The sequence below is a fragment of the Eublepharis macularius genome, chromosome 2 (assembly GCF_028583425.1).
Source record: "Eublepharis macularius isolate TG4126 chromosome 2, MPM_Emac_v1.0, whole genome shotgun sequence".
NCBI classification, from domain to species: Eukaryota; Metazoa; Chordata; class Lepidosauria; order Squamata; family Eublepharidae; genus Eublepharis; species Eublepharis macularius.
This window is the reverse complement of record NC_072791.1, coordinates 162,433,152-162,450,903: the sequence shown is the minus strand read 5'-3', so window position 1 is coordinate 162,450,903 and position 17,752 is coordinate 162,433,152. Positions and strand designations below refer to the sequence as shown.

The following is a 17,752-nucleotide window of genomic DNA, read 5'->3' as shown; positions in this document are numbered from 1 at the left end:
CAGAACTGCTAATCAATGGGGATTACACATTACTTGAACCCAGCACAGCTGAATCCATAAGACCAGCTGTGGATGCTGTTGAAGCCTATAATGCTACACTGACTTCAGTCTAAGAGCAAAATGAGATGTCCATGAGAACTGGCATGGCTGCTGCCAAAAGCAGCCTGCATTGTGTCTTCTTCCTTCTCGCCACAGGTAATTTGTACTACAGGACACAGTGTGATATTACCTCACTCCATGTTCTCCCATTCCCACAAATTGCAATTAAAGAGTTTGGTGCAGGAACTTAAAAATATGGTGCATTTTATTGTTGAAGGCTTTCATGGCCTGGTGGTTGTTGTGGATTTTCCGGGCTGTATCACCGTGGTCTTGGCATTGTAGTTCCTGACGTTTCGCCAGCAGCTGTGACTGGCATCTTCAGAGGTGTAGCACCGAAAGACAGCGATCTCTCAGTGGCAGTTTGACACTGAGAGATCTCTGTCTTTCAGTGCTACACCTCTGAAGATGCCAGTCACAGCTGCTGGCGAAACATCAGGAACTACAATGCCAAGACCACGGCGATACAGCCCGGAAAATCCACAACAACCATGGTGCATTTTGTTTTACAAAACATTACTGGGCAGAACAGAAATGAAGTAAGGATGCTCTTCCAAATTCCTTTTCATTTTTTGATTCCACTGGCTTTCCACAGTGGACTGAATATTTTCTCTGTGGCATCCTGTCAAACAAGATGGCATGACTCAACAAAAGAAGCCACGCCCTCCAGTTTGTAGGATGTGAGCAAGTCTGTTAACGATAGGACATTTTGGAGGTCTCTCATTCATAGGATTGCCATAGATTGGAGACGACTTGATGGCACATAACACACACAGCATCTTGTCACCAAGAGAGATGGTTTTGTATACCAGGATAAATTGTTACTTTACAAACAAAAACCACTATAAACTTCAGTGATTTAAATCTGATTCTGGATTAGAGATGGGCATGAACCAAAATATGAACCAAAATTCATGATGAGCCAGGGCAGTTCATGGTTTGTGAACCAGCGGTTCATCAGATCCCATTTCTGACGAACCGCCATGAACTTTAGGCTGGTTCGTTTTTCAGTTCATCACCGCAGACAGCCTGGCATCGATCAATCAGTTTCCTAGGCAACAGGGGATGGACTTCCTGCAGACCTTCTGCTGACCTGGAAGTGGTGATTTGCTGGCCTGGAAGTTACATTTTCATGAACTAAAACGAACTGATTCGTGAACCGGGGCAGGGCTGTGAAAGTTCGTGGTTCGTGAAACGTGACAAACCACGAACCGCATGGTTCGTTTTTTTCTAGTTCGTGCCCATCTCTATTCTGGATATAACAATGACAACAAACCACAATGGGATGGATCCTACCTGCTTTTTCCAAATAGTATAAGAGAGATGAGGAGTGATTGAGCCTGATTCTATTCTTCACTGAAGTTTGTGCTATGTGGCTTTTGTCCACCCAGGTCCCAACTTCCCTAGTATAGGTTTTTAATGGGATCAAAAGGGATCCCTCTCTCTTGAGCTAGTGTGAAAGTGGCGGTCCAGTTTACTTCATTTTACATTTACAAATAGTCTGCACTGAGAATTGATATATGAAAAACCAGCAATAACCAGACATATGAATAACCACACAGTGAAGAGTTGGACACCATAAGATTAAAGCCCAGAAGACTGGAATTGATAGCTTACCATCCAAAATGGCCCACTGCCCATCTATTTCAGTATGTTTTAGGTACGAGTCTTCGATGGTTGGATCGTAGTCGGGCACAAAAATCTTCTGGAAGAACTGAATAGTGAGGGCACTTTTCCCAACACCCCCATCTCCAACTACAACCAGTTTATATGTGGGAAGATTTTCACTTGGGACAGCACTTGTAGCCATGGTATCAACAAGTCAGACCTAGAAAAGAAAGAGAACCCTTTAAAGATCATACAGTAACAAGTGAAAGACATCAAGGCAAATAAACAAACTGATCATTACAAACAGAGGCAGGCAGGGTAATGATGACTAGAGGTGGGCACGGACCAGGAAAATTGTGGTTCATCATCGTTCATGATTTGTTGCATTTCATGAACCATGAACAGGCATGAAATTGCCTGGTTCACAAACTGGTTCATTTGGTTCGTGAATACGTCACTTCTGGGGCAGCAGAAGGACTGCAGAAAGCCCATCCCCCCTAGTTGCCTAGGAATCTGATTGATCGGTGCCAGGCTTTCTGCAGATATGAACTAAGAAATGAACCAAACGAACTGGCTTAAAAATCGCTGTGATTTGTAAGAAATATCCTCCGATGAACCACCGATTTGCAAACCAAAATAATTTTTTTTTTAAACGGCCTGGTTCATGATGAACTTTGGCTCATATTTTGATTCACTTCTAATAATGACGACAAAGTGGTGTTTGCTTTGTAAAGGACCATGTAATATAACAACTTCCAAGTTGTGTCTTTATAATGCTAACTGCAGTTATAATGGTTTTTTTTTCTGTTGTTCTCCATTTGGGATCTCTGTCACTTTGAAAAAGAGACTTCAAAGAATGAGTAAAAAAAATTACCAGGAGGAAAAAATACCTGATGGGGGGGCCGCATTAGTGTAGATGTACACAGTTTGCTCCTATAAACTGCTTATTTGGATCTTTGTAGACTGTAAATGACAACAATCAAAATTGAATATTATGGTTGCTGTGGAGAACCAAAAATGCTGTGGTATAGTTACCACTACATGCAGCCATAAAACAGCAGTAACCCAAAAAGATGCCAATTCCCCAAAATAACCTTGTTGTACTTAATTTTGTCACCTGATCAATTTTTACCTGAGCAGTTTGGGAATTAAAGATTTACAAGTGGGGGCATCTTATTTCCCCCGTAAACCCTTATCCCACTGTTTTCTTTTTCCCTTCTCTGGCATCACTGATAGGTTTCCCCCTTTTCTTGCTTCCTTTTCTCCTTCCCACCCATCAGCCAATCCACTGTTATCTGCCCCCATATCTTCAGCTTTCTACCCCTGGCAGTCTCTCCCCAGGAAAAGTCTGTCTAGGTTTCATAGTGGCCAGGGCTGGGCTGAGCAGTGACCAGAGCCAATTGTGTGGTGGCTGTCACTAGGTTGGGCCAGGCAGAGTTTTAGGTAGTGAGTTTCTGGTAGTCGTCACTGGGCCTGTCCCCAGTGGGTCCTCCTCCATCAGGGGACACAGTAGAGGAGAGGTCTAACTCTCCTCCCATGGCTTTGCTTTACAAGAACCAAAGCTTGGAAGGCAATATTGTTATGGTTGCCTAGCAACCACCAACAGCTACTGAGAATTCAGTGGGCATTCTGTTCTGAAAGCTACAGGCGTTGTTTCAAACCTTCAAAGTGTGGGTTTAAAAAAAAACCAGAGTTTTCAGCAACCCTGAGACTTCCTTTAAGTTTGTAGAGAACCCCATCCCCCATCTGTCCCTAGCTCTATTTTGTGGCTTTGTTGATCATATCCTCTATGGCATGGCTTGGAAACAGATTGATGTCAGGGTCAACTTTTGATACCCAGGCATCAAGGTAATGCTTCTCCACATGGCTGCCATGGTCTATGGTCATTAGGATGACTTGGCCTCCCCCCTCCACCTTAAACATCTAGGGCGAGAAGAGTTCTGGATAACTTGCAAGGTTTTGTTATTGTGTTAATCAACCCCAAAGTTTGCCTATCCTCCAGGACTCTGAACCAATCCTGGTGATCTAGGCCTCATGCAAATCTCAGAGATTACCAACCAATTATAGCCCTTGGAACTCCACTGGATATAAGAGGGTAAGCCAATCTCTGCTTAAGGAGGGGAAAAGAGATACTTTTTCCTTCAGAGAGGGATTTTGGTGGCTGTGGGTAACAGTGTAAGCTTAAGCAGTCTTAGACAGAAGAAGCAGAGTATGGGTTTTGGACAGCCATAAGTCCAGAGGGCAGTTACTTCAAAAAATCATCCTCATCTCTCACTGTTCTCCTCACCACATCGCATAGGTGTGGAGTCGCCACAAGTTATTATACAACTTAAAGAGTCTTCTGTGAATGAACACACCTATCTGCAACCTTCGTTTATTTTACAAGGAAGGCCAACACCTTTCAGTTGAATACACACTTTGTTTTCACTGCAAACAAGCCTTGGTTTGTTTAGCATAAGAACAAGTCACAAACCCTTGAACTCACATACTCCTTTCCCTCTCCTTCTCAGGAAGACTTCCTGGTTTGTAACAAGGCATCATTTCTTTTGAGGCCCAAATCAGGATCTTTAAGAAATTATGGCCTATTTTTTTGACTTGAAGCTAGGATTCTAAAATGCACGTGAGAGGAAAAAAACCTGTACGAATCTAAGACTTTCCAAGTTCCCTCTTAGACCAAACAGATCATGATTGTTTGAAGGAACCACATTTTGTACTTTTATGGAGTAGTTTTGCCATATAAACAAACTCTTACTGACCTCTTATTATGCATGTGATAATACCATGAAACAGCTCATAGGGAGGCCAGTGGCCTCTTTCGGAGTATCAAAACATTCCATAACAAAATATCAAAACAGGTTTGCTCAGTTCTGCCTGTCAAGAAAGATCTCTTAAATGCATCATCGTCAGGGGATGAGAAAGCACAGACTGCAGCTTCAGAGGAAGAATTACTTTATCTGTTGCTATTTTCATGGACTTGTCAGAGAGAGAGAGAGAAAACCTCTTGGGCTATCAAGTAGAGTGATAATAGTAGTTAGACCACGTCTGCTCACCAAGCCAAACAGTCTACCAGATATATACAGCTAACAGGAATAAGGAAATTCCACAGAAAAACAAACTGTACCAATGAGCAAACTTCTCAAGAGAATTCCACAATGATTTCTGCACTAGTCCACATTGAGTTAATCTATCAGTCCAACTTGCAAACCAGATCATCAGACTAGCCCGACACAGAGCTGTGTGAAAATCATTTTGTAACTGCAGGGCTTTCTGGCTGCTTTCAATGAGTTTATTCATTTTACACTCTGCTTAAATTGATTTCGATGCCATCCTGTTAATATATAATAGATTTCAGGAGGGTAGCCATGTTGGTCTGCTGCAGTAGAAGAGCAAGATTTGACTCCAGTAGCTCCCTAAAGACCAACCAAATCGCCAGTGTATAAGCTTTTGAGACTCAAAGCTCCTTTTATCAGACAAAGGGAACCCTGACCCTCGAAAGATCATACCCTGGAAATCTAGCTGGTCTTTAAGGTGCTACTGGACCCAAATCTAATTATATTTTATTGTCCGCCTCTGTGTTTTTATCTCCCTTCTCTGTCATGAATTAAGCACAGCAAGGTGTTTTCCTAATGTCACTCACACTCTATAAAATCATGCCCGTAATAAATTGACTGGTCATTGCTTGGGCTGTTCCTCATGCAGCTCAGAATCTAAAGTTTTGTCCCAAAGTTGGAAGAAATAAGGAACCTTTCAGGATACACACACTCTGACTAGGAAGTTCTGCATGACAATGATTTACAGTATCTGTGGTAATGTTTGATGTTGAAATTTCTTTATCCTGTTATGAAACCCTTAGGAAAAAAGATTTGGTGGGTATGCCTTGGTGGTAGGCAGCTTCTTACTCCTACCCGGTAGCTCCTACCTGGACTGTATGGGCATTTAAAGAACAGTTAATCAATGTCTAAACTAGGGTTTGCCAGTCCCCTGTTGGGGGCAGGGGATCCATTGCTCCCACCCTCCACCCCCGCTTACCTGGCCAGCGGGGCGGGGGGGGGGGTAATGCACCTCCTGGGGTATGTTTCTAGGCCATGTGTCATGCTCCCAGGCCTGATTCAACCCAAATCGGGCATGAATCAGCTCACATTGGGCCTGAATTGGCACGGATCTGGCTGCTGTGGAGCGTGGGAGCGCTCCCAGGAGGGCCAGCAGTCTGCAGGATAACATCACTTCCCGGAAGTGACATCATCATGCAGGCCAGGAACATGCATGCTTTGCGCATGCACGACCACTGAAGACAAAGTAAGTGCCAGGCCTTCCACCTCCCACCTTGGGGGGGGGGGAGGGACTTGGCAACCCTAGTCTAAACTGATCAGGCCTCTTTCATTAACATAGTTATTATAATTATTCCAAACAGGAAAATTAACATCATTTAGAGGTAACAAGTAAGTGCCATCAATCCTCTGTATAGTCTTGCACATCTCTCTGACCCTCTTTCATTCCTGCCACAATGCAGAAACGTACCAGAGTGTGCACAGTGCACAAAGTACTCCTGTTGTGCCCCCCTCGCACACACTCCATCCACCAGTTTGAGCCCTAGGGGACCTGGTAATGAAGATCTGCAGGAATCCAGATGGGGCCTTGAGATCTCCATGAATTACAAATGATCCCCAGACTGCAGAGATCAGTTCCCCTGGAGGAAATGGCAGTTTCAGAGGGTAGACTTCACAATTTGGAGTTGACAACCCTACTCTAATGTCACATAAAATATTAAGCAGACTCATCTTTTCCATGATCTAACATGCTCTCCCCACCCCCCACCTGACAGCAACTGGTGCCAGTAGAGAATAAGAAATGGGTTAATCTCCTACATCACATGTAAAAAAGTGAAGGAGGTTTATATTTTAAGTAAAACTGAAGTGCATGGGTAAGGGGGGCAAAACCCTATCTGTGCTTGAACCATTTTCTAAACCTTAGTCTGTGCTCGAAGCATTTTCTTCCTGGCCAGCCTGTGATACCAGGAATTAGCCAGACTCTGAGTGTCTCTACACAAGACATCTTACACGGGGATGCTCAAGTGAAAGATCTTACACTTGTTCTCCTATTGTGGATACACACATATTGCTAGGGAGAGAGTACACTTGAATATAAGACCACGAAGAAAGTAAGTCACTTGAGTAAGTCGCCATGTAAGATGTCTTGTATAGAGAGACTCACAGAGAAGGGAGCTGCTGTAGCATAGTGGTTGGACTGCAAACGAGCACTCTGCTGGTTTGAAGCCCACTACTAATTAGGGCAACAAAAAAGAAGGTGAAAAAACACAACCCTGCTGAATAAGGTTAACCAAGGAAGTTGGAACAAAAAAAGTGCAGCTTAAAGTGAGCTATGGGCAACACATCCAGATGAAAGATTTTCCTTTTGCCCATAGATCTCCTTAGGCCAGGTCAGAAGAATTCAGAGCAAAGCTTTGTATTAATATATACCACTGAGGAAGTCCTTTGAGCCAAAACATGTCTGATTCTATACATATGGAAATAACACATACTAACAAACCTTGTATATGTGTGAGCTTACTATGTGTACATAGAAGGGTATGATACTTATATGCTGAACCACACTGTTCATGTTCTTTATTATACTTTTGTATTTTCATTTGTTGCATTAAATGATATACTGGTGTTTTATTCATTTCCATCATATTTGGAGTTACATTTAATTCACTTAGTTTGTTCAAACCTCTTTGTTTATCCCTTGAATCCCACTACTGCCATAAGCTCAGCAGGTGGCCTTAGGTGAGCCACTCCTCTCAGCCCTAGCTGTATGGTGGGAATAATAATAACATTGACTTTGTTCACCACACTGAGTGGGACACTAATATGTCTAGGAGAGTGGTATATAGTTGTAAAGTTATTATTATAAATGTGCTGAAATCAGCTGAACACAGCAAAGGAAAGCAAGGGATGGACGTGAGCGTTCATACTGCCTTGTGCACAATCTCCATTGTTTTAAGTACTGTAAAAGTGTGCCCTCCTCCCACCATCGTGATGAAGGAGAAAAAAAATCTCTCACACTAATATAACTTTCCTGGGCTTGTGTGAGAATTTTAATTGCCTCTACAACTGCCATGCTTTCTCCTAACTGCCTGAAATTTGATAGGGAGTTTTATTGGCTGAAGGAATTTCCCCCTATTTGGATGGAAAATAGACCACTCAGATTGTGAAGGCCAATGTTGTGGCCAAACTGTCCTGGATTGTGCCCAGATGCACCCCAGAATTTGCTGCAGTGCACAGCAGAGTTTCCGTTTAGATACTCAGAGAAGTCTACAGCAAACAAATCTACATGGACTAGGTGTTTTAAAAAACACTGTTTTAAGCCATTCAGAGACAACATTCAAAAGTACACCTTATTCTTAAAACGAAGACACTTGTGTAACTGTCAGCACTTCCTGTGAAGCAACAACCTACTCTGTAAAGTGCTGGTACGATATGAACTTGTCTTCTTATAGTTGACACCCTCCCTGTCATTTGCAGACTATAACAGATAACAACAGGTATTCTTTACACAAGTAAGAGAGAATCTAATCTCCTTACTTGCTGCCCTCCATCTGCTGAAAGACAGCCAAGATTCAATATGTTTGTGTGTTATCTGTAATGTAACACAACCTTTGAGAATCACACCAAAAGACAGCTAAAGGCATTTGCTCCTTGATGAACATTTAGCAGTTATTTCAGGAAACATAAAATTACAGCTTCAGCAAATAAAGCCCACATCATTACTTTGGTAGGAGGGATCCAAGTATCGCTGTGTCACAAACTTTCAATAACAAGCAGCTTAAGGACTGAACAAAGAATGCTCTCCTCTTCCCACCCCCATTCACACTCATAGGTTAATTAGTAAGACTTTTAGTGGATTTCCTAGGAGAGGCAGTGTGGGTATAGATGATACAATCTATCTCATGGGAACAAACTGGAAGGATTCTTTTCTAAAGCACGACTCCTTCACAATATTAGCAATGTGGATTTCAGCCCTATGGCAGTGTCTATCATGACACGTTGGGGTCAGGTAGCAGTTTTCCCCAGGCCAGTTTGGCTAGGGATCCTGATGGTGTTTTGACGTCTTCTGGGCATGGAGTAAGGTCACTTTGTGTGTGTGTGTGTTGGGAGGGAGGTATTTGTGAATTTCCTGCATTGTGCAGGGGGTTCGACTAGATGACCCTAGAGGTCTCTTCCAACCCTATGATTCTATGATGGAACGTCTGGCTATTTAGCCATCTCCGAAACAGCAAAGAGTGTTGTGTGGCCCTTTAACAAATTTAATTTAATTTAATTTAATTTAATTTAATTTAATTTATTGTATTTATATTCCGCCCTCCCCGCTTTCGCAGGCTCAGGGCGGATAACAGAATACAAATATACACATCATTAAAAACACCTTAAAAAACACAATCATCTTATCTACATCTATTTCATATAAATAATTTAAAAAAATTTTTTTTTAAAGCAGCACATAGCAAAAGTTTAGTGTATCACACAGCGGTTTTACCAGAGCAAATCCATACCATAATAAGTGTGGCAGCAGCATCTGCGTTCACATGGGGGAATAGTTTAAAAAAAACCCCTCCGGGGGGGGGGCACCGCCCGGCGTCAACCATATGCCTGGCGGAATAGCTTCATCTTACAGGCCCGGCGAAATGCAAGCAAATCTTGCTGGGCCCTAGTCTCGCAAGGCAGAGCATTCCACCAGGCCAGGGCCAGGACCGAAAAGGCCCTGGCCCTGGTCGATGCCAGGCGGGCCTCCCTAGGGCCAGGGACGTTTAGAAGAAATTTTCCACTAGATCGAAGAGTCCTCTGGGGCTCATACGGTGAGAGACGGTCCCGCAGATACGTCGGTCCCAGTCCGCATAGGGCTTTATAGGTTAACACCAAAACCTTGAACCTGATTCGGTACTCCACTGGCAGCCAATGCAGCTGGCGTAGCACTGGCGTAATGTGCTCCCACACCGGTGCTCTAGCAATGACCTGCACCGCTGCATTCTGTACCAGCTGTAACCGCCGCATCAGGCCCATGGGAAGCCCAGCATAGAGTAATCCAGCCTAGAGGTGACCATTGCTTGGACCACTGTAGTCAAGTCGCGGGGAGATAAATAAGGGGCAAGCTGCCTGGCCTGCCAAAGATGATTAAAGGAGGACCTGGCAACTGCCTTGACCTGGTCCTCCATCTTCAGGGAGGAGTCCAGAATCACCCCCAGGCTCCTAACTCTCAGGGCCAATTTAAGTGGTGTCCCATCAAGTGTAGGAAGCTGGGGTCCCGAAGCCATCTCCCCACGACTCACATACAGGATCTCCGTCTTCGTGGGATTCAATTTCAGCCGACTTTGTCTCAACCAACCAGCCACAGCCTCAAAAACATGCTCTAGGACATCAGGGGTCGATCCAGGCTGCCCATCCAACAACAGATAAAGCTCGGTGTCATCCTCATATTGATGACACCCAAGCCCGAAACTCCGCACTAACCGGGCCACGGGGCGCATATAGATATTAAATAATAATGGAGAGAGTATCGCTCCCTGTGGCACACCACATACCAGCGGCCTACGAGATGACACTCTCTCCCCAAGAGCCACCCTCTGTCCCCGATCATGGAGAAAGGAGACCAGCCACTGTAGAGCTGTCCCCTGGATCCCCACTTCGGCAAGGCAGTGGGGCGACCAGCAGTGTTTCGACTCCATGTCCCGGGCGGAAGCCAGACTGGAAGGGATCTAGGGACGATTGTGCTTATTGTGATATAAGCATTCATGAGCCAGAGCCCACCTTACGTTGAGATGCTTAGAGTGTTACATTCAGTTGGCAAAGAGGTTTAAACTCAAACCTATAAACTGCAGAAAGGTATTGGGGGGGCGGTGCGGGGGCCGTGATAACTGCAAAAAAAAAAAAAAGACCTAAAGGCCCAGTTTCCTAGGACATTAAGTATGTAATATTACATTGTACAACACAAATGAAAACAAAATCTAGCAAAAGAATAAGTGATTCAAACAGAATGGGAGTGGACCACTACTGTCAATAAATTACTAAGCAGAATGATCAAAATGGCATCTGAAGAACTGAGCTGTGACTCATGAAAGCTCATACCTTACCACAAATTTTGTTAGTCTTATAGGTGCTACTGGACTCCTGCTCTTTTCTACTGTAAGTAGAATGAATCTGAACAGCATACATAAACTGTACAAAGAAACAATAACTTTTTGGAAAGAGATCAACCCAAGATCAGTTTGATTGTCAAACCCAGTGTCAAATGTGCTCATATATTCTAACTCAATTCTCTTATATAGAGATTGTCTAGTTTGACAGAAGCCATTGATGGTGCATGATAGCATCCTTCAAATGATCAATTACCCACATATACTCTAATTTGATGCATTCATATGCCGGCATGGTAGTGGATAAAATGTTGGACTAGGATCCTGGGAAACCTAAGTTCAAATCCCCACTTCTACCATGCAAGTCTGCTGGTTGACCTTGAGTCTATCACATACTCTCAATCTGACCTACCTCACAGGGTTGTTGAGGTAAGAAAATGGAAGAAGGGAGAACAACGTTCTAAGTTACTTTGAGTCTCAACTGGGGACAAAAGTGGAGTATAAATAAATAAATGCAAAATGTAAATGCAAACGTGCTAGTAATGTCTCCCTGCCATTTACACTGGTCACACTAGGTCAGGCTCTATGCAAAAGAACAAAGCAGACATTAAAAATGAAATGAAAAATGAAAACATTCAAAAAATCTGATACTTTCAACCTTCCTGAAATTCAGTAATAGACTAAAATGGTATGGTATTTTAGCAGAGAAGTTTCAAAGAGTTGGAATTCATATGAGATTTCAGAGTGGAACTCAAGAGGAACTTGAGTGGTTAATGCTCTGATAAAAATTGATCTTTACAGTTTTTTAAAATGTATTGGACAGATTCATTCTACTTACATCAACAACTGGGAGTGCTTCATGCATACTCTGAATGGATTATATATTCCTTTAAAAAAAAACCCCTAGATCTTGTTTTCATCGGTGTTCTGCAATGTAATGTTACACACCTAAAAAAAAGGTAAAGGTGCAAGCATTGAGTCATTACTGACCCATGGGGGAAAGTTGCATCACAACGTTTTTTGGGCAGACTTTTTACGGGGTGGTTTGCCATTGCCTTCCCCAGTCATCCTCATTTTACCCCCAGGAAACTGGGTACTCATTTTACGGACCTTGGAAGGATGGAAGGCTGAGTCAACCTTGAGCCAGCTATCTGAACCCAGCTTCCGCCAGGATCAAACTCAGGTCATGAGCAGAGCTTGGACTGCAGTACTGCAGCTTACCACTCTGCACCACAGGACTCCCTTAATGTTACACACTTATGTCTTGGGAAAGTGGGCTTTCTGATCCCTCTTTGTAACAACTTCCCACCACCATTTTTTGTTGTTAATAATTTTGGGTGTAACACACTTCATGCATCTAATGAAGCAGACTCTGGCTCCCCAAAATTATATAACAATTTGTTGCCCACTAAACTGCCTCTTTGTTATTTTGGCTTCAGCATACTGCCCTACTGGAACTACTTCTCTCATCTTGAGGATATCAGGTACAGGTGGTGATTTTGGATAGCAGGGTGACCATTTCTACCTCCGTTAAATATCTTTGAATGGAAAAAGCTGCTATAACAAGGTTAGCCCCCAAATTGGTCTTGCGCAGCTTGCCAGATTCAAAAACATACAAAGCCACCTTTCAATTTCTTCAGTATTTTTGCATAGAGATAAAGCAGCAGCCACTGTGCAGCCCAAATTTCTCCGAAGAACTCAGCAAGGCATTCATAGGTTTAACTCATCTTATCTTGATTATCACTTCTGTGCTGTAAGTTAGGCTGAGAGAAGAAGGCTGACCCAACACTATTTAATGAGCTTCATGGCAGAGAAATGGGGCAAGGCTAATATATCTCTCAATACTCTCTTCACAGCTGAGCCCAATAGTTTGGCTATTATCAGGGGCAGCGTGCCCATTGAGGCAGGTATGGCCCCCACCTTGAGCGCTGAGGCACCAAAGAGGGTGCGGGGGGGGGGCATGCGCTGCGGAGCCTGCTGCAGCCTGCCAGCCCTCCCACCCCACACCACCGCCAACATACGCCCCCGGCCGGGCACAGCAGCTACAGGCCAGGTGTGGCAGGTGTCCAGGTCGGCATGAGGAACCTCCCCAGCCACCCACCGTGCCTGACTGGGAGTGCGGGCAGCCTCCACGCGCCGTCCCAGCCGCCCGCTGGCCAATGGGGCCAGCTTGCTGCGTGATGACATCACACGCGGTGACATCACACAGTCCGGGGTGCACGCGCGTACTCTGTGCACACGCATGTAGGGGTAGCCGTGGGTGCCAGAAACCCTGGCGCCGCCCCTGGCTATTATACAGGTTCTCTAGCCCAGCACTTTCAAGTTTGATCCATTACAACTGGTGACTTAAGCTCGTGCTTAAACTCTCTCACATTGAAATCCATGGGACTTGAAAGCAATTAGTGCATAATTTTAGATGGATCGTGCCCCTTAAAAATGTTATTCATTGCTATGGTTCTGTAGGGAATATTTTTTAGGAATCCACCTCCGCTGCCTCCTCTGCCTCTTGAAAATTCTTTACTGCTGACGCGGGAAATACTTCCCTCACGTTATCATGGAAACAATGCATTCAAACTAACTATGCAGCAGAGAGAAATCACATAATATTCAAGATGCTCATACGCCTGCCCACATAGATATAATATAAAGAGAAGGAATCCAAGCAAGGAGGAAATTGCTTGGAATTCCAAAAAACTGCCCTTCCTTTTAGCACAATCCCTGGAAATGGGCAAGCTCCCTCATAGAAATCAGAGCTCTCAGGCCAACCAATTAATAATACCCCAGGGCCACCACCCTTGGCTGCTCTAGATCACACTTCAAGCACAGGGAATATGAGGGACATTTCATAATTGCCTTTGATCATTGTTACCACTACCATTTCATGTTTATTTTGTGTGCCGTACAAAGAGAAACAGACAATATGTGCTGTGTGAGGCTTACAGCCTAAGGGTAAAATCTCTCAAAGGACAGCATGCAGTGTATCTCTTAACTTCAGTGAAAGCCTGGCTTTGCAAGTAAAATGGCAGACACACAGACCAGCAAACCAAATACTGGTACACTTGTCAGCTTTGCCACTCCTCTGTTTATCAGGTAGGCCACCCACTTTTTTTTTTTTTTAAAACACTGCAAATGTTTACCGCCAAGTAATTTTCCTTTCTAAAAAGTGTAAAACTGCTCTGGAAATGGAAGAGAAATATTCAAATATAGGACTCTTTCCCTGCATTCAGAGGTGGTATAGTGGGAGGGAGCAGGGTCATGGGGGTGCCAGCATTGGCTGCGCCATGATGTCGCTTCTGAGAAAAAACAAAGTGACATCATGTTGTATTGTCAAAGGCTTTCGTGGCTGGAGAACGATGGTTGTTGTGGATTTTCCAGGCTGTATAGACCATGGCTATACAGCCCGGAAAATCCACAACAACTATGACATCATGTTGTTCTAGGAATCGCCAGAAACTCTAGTGTTGCCAGTAGGAGCCCTGCCAACCCCAGTTCTACCTCCTCAGTCTACCTTTTGTATAATAGATGGAATGGCTCTGAGACTTGCCCAAGATCACCCAAGGATTGCATAGCTGGACTAAGGTTTTCAAATGGGCATCTATTAATGCTTTCCTTAGATCTTTGTGGTTTGGCAATGGCTGATGTGCTAAGGATTTTAACATGGTGGGGTGGGCTAGCGTTGAAAGTATTTGGGATTATGTTATTTGGACATCATAAATTTCATGCAATAAAGCTCTTTTTGCATGCCACGTACACCTAGAGCCTTGAAATTCTGCCCTCCATTTGGAATGTTGCAGAGCCTAGCAACAGCTCCAAGCTGCATCGCTTACATAAACTACAGCAGAGGAAATCGTCTTCAGCTTTAAGAACAGTAATTCTTATTTAAAGTCAACTTTCCCTGCTTCCATCTGTTCTCAGACACACAAAGACATCTTTCACTTAGTACAAAGGAAATTTCGATCCATTTAAATATAGCAAATGTTACTCCTCTTTCAGAAGAGTATGTTTAGACTTGTTTATACAGTTAAGGATTCTGGACCTATTTGAAAGGTCAATGCAGATTTGTCACGTGAGATTAACTATTTTATTTGCAGCTTCTTGGCCTGCATCCTGCTGTGTTCCCAGCAAACAGGGCTGTAGGGGGAAAATGTCCCCTTATCCCCAAGATAGCTGAAAAGCACTGACTTGTAACTAGCACACTGGCCAGCAGCTTGGGGAGTGGAACAGAAGACACTGTAAGCAGAAATACTTTGGAACAGAAAGTTATAGGTATAAAATTATATTCTCTCTCTGTTCCAAGTGGCATTAGGGATGCCATAATGTAATCACATCAAATATTAAAACTTCACAAAAAGAAGCCAGGGGTATGAAAGAGTGCCATATTGAAGGCAGGCCTGCACAACTGGCTGTAACTCAATAAACCTTCCATTTTTGTTGCTTATCCAGGGTTGCAAAAACGGAGGGGGGAGGGAAATCAAGCCTTTAGCAACCAGGGCCCAGTACATAGATTAAAGATATACAGCTTCATAGACTAATAGCTTCCAAAGTTAAGAGAGTAACTGCATTTTTATCGAGGAAGAGAGACATGCTGGATTGCCATTTCAGTGAAAAGGCGATCTATGGCCTCTTTAGGGTCAGCATGTGGAATTTGGTCAGCAATCATACACATACTTGCATGAGGAAAAATCCACTTCTCCTCCCACCCACCAACCACATGCATTCCTTTTTGTGCTTTGACAAGCAACTAAACGTCAAAAAAACAGCTGAGATCTGCCTCCAGAGATTTGTTTCTTTCAGCCCCTAATGGATGTAGACAGCATAATATATTTCACCTTGACCACCAACCCAAGAAGGCTTGCCCTGACATTTTCTTCACAAGTTCCTGGGTAGAAAATTTTCTCTGCAGAAAGCACAAAGGAAACAGGGATGTGTGCCACTGATTTTAAAACAAACACTTTTAAAATGAGCAAATGAATATAAACCTTCTTTAGGGATGATGGGCCAAGTTATTCATCTACCACAACATTTATGCAACCAAATTTAGCATTTTTGGCTACAAGTATTCCTAAAATCTGGGCACTCCTTGCCTACATACATGTACTGATTTTAATTTACATTTTACTGTTAGAGATGGGCACGAACCGAGGAAAAAATGAACAGTGAGGTTCGTGGTCCGTCACGTTTCACGAACTACAAACTTTCACGAACTTGCCCTGGTTCACGAATTGGTTTGTAAAAACACCAATTCCAAGTCAGCAAATCGTCACTTCCGGGGCAGCAGGAGGTCTGCAGAAAGCCCATTATCTGTTGCCTAGGAAACTGATTGATTGGTGCCAGGCTGTCTGCATTGATGAGCCAAAAAACGAACCAAATGAACTGTCCAAAAATTCGTGGTGGTTTTCATTGGTTTGAGAACCATGAACTGGCCTGGTTCATGCTGAGCTTTGGTTCGTATTTTAGTTCGTGCCCATCTCTATTTACCATATTCTACTGGTTGATGGAGAAGAAAATAATTTTTTTATCTGTAGAAGGATCTCTGTCTCTGGATGCTGAATATATAAACTACATAGGGAGCAGGGGAACAAAGAAGGGGATCCTGAGGGAAACCACTGCAATTTAAAGTACTGGTATTGCATTTCCGCAAGCTATCTAAAAACAGATTATTACTAAATTCTTTTTTTAAATTAATTGTTATAGTTTATTTATTACAAGTAGAAAAATACAACACACCAAAACAAACAAATCCACAACCCAAAGTTAACAAAAAAGAACATCCAAGATACAGCCAATGACACAACCCAACATGACCACATTAATACTGGTAAGTAATAATTCTAAAAATATATCATATCTCAGTAAATTGAATCTTTCAGAAGGTCAGCTTCTGTCATATAGTTTATTAAAGGGTGCCATATTTCTACAAAGGTAGATTTATAGTTGTTACACACCACACTCCACATTTTCTCTGACTGTTTCCCTAAAATGAAATAATCCCATAATCTAGTTTGCCAGAGTTCAACTGAGGGAGGCAGTTTACTTTTCCAACGAACAGCAAGAGTAGATTTTGCTATTGATAGTAAAATAGAAACTAACTTTAATAAATTTAATACATTTTGGTTGGGAGTTCCTACTAACCTAAAGTTTAATAAAACTGCCTCAGGGAAAAAAAAGAGTTCTACACAGAGAGAAGCACGAACTCACTCTTTAAGGTTAAGACTGTAGTTTAAACCTTGATATTCAGTGTTAATTGTCACAACAACAACAACGTTCTTAGTGGAAGGAATGCACAGACAGTGGATTCCATAGGAGTATACTTCTAAGTACACATGCCACCAAAATTCATAAAACAAGAATGATGTTCAGCTATCCAGTCATTCAGAATCTTGCTTTGAAAATTCAGGTCATCATATATTAATCTACTCTTGAAATCTACTGTGCCTCCATCTGCTCCAAGATACTTTCATTGCTGTCTTGCTTCTATCGATGAGTACCCTTATAATATTTTCTTTTTCATGATATCTCATGTGCTAAACCATTGCTTTTCTAATACACAGCTGCATAGCATTATTTATGTGCTTTGATAATTTAGCGCCCTCCTTGGAATTCTGATATTGATCCAAAAATCCTACACATGATGTCTTTCATGGCTGGAGATCTGTTGACCATCAATGGCTACTAGCTATAGTGACAGCAGAAGTCCTCAGTGTCTATGTCCTGTTTGTTTGCCACCACCACCCCACGCCCGCTGGGGCAACTGGGTGCTTGCTGTGTGAAACAGTATGCTGGATGAGACAGACCACCTATCTGATCCAGCAGTCTCTACTTATGTTCTTATGACCTTAGAACATATTTCTATATGGGGATTTTAAAAAACCACTGCTCCCAAACAAAGTGTTTAGAATGACTGGCAGGTTTTTTTTA

The 17,752-nt window shown here is 43.0% G+C and overlaps 1 protein-coding gene across 2 annotated transcripts in view; it reads right to left on the bottom strand.

Annotated features, from left to right (window-relative positions):
- MRAS (muscle RAS oncogene homolog) overlaps nucleotides 1–17,752 on the bottom strand; it is a 90,826-nt gene that overhangs the window by 48,629 nt on the left and 24,445 nt on the right. For both annotated transcript variants that reach the window (XM_054971409.1, XM_054971408.1), the window contains exon 2: nucleotides 1,714–1,924. In XM_054971409.1, the coding sequence (XP_054827384.1) occupies nucleotides 1,714–1,906 (193 nt within the window). In that variant the 5' untranslated portion in view covers nucleotides 1,907–1,924. The remainder of the gene's footprint in view (nucleotides 1–1,713; nucleotides 1,925–17,752) is intronic.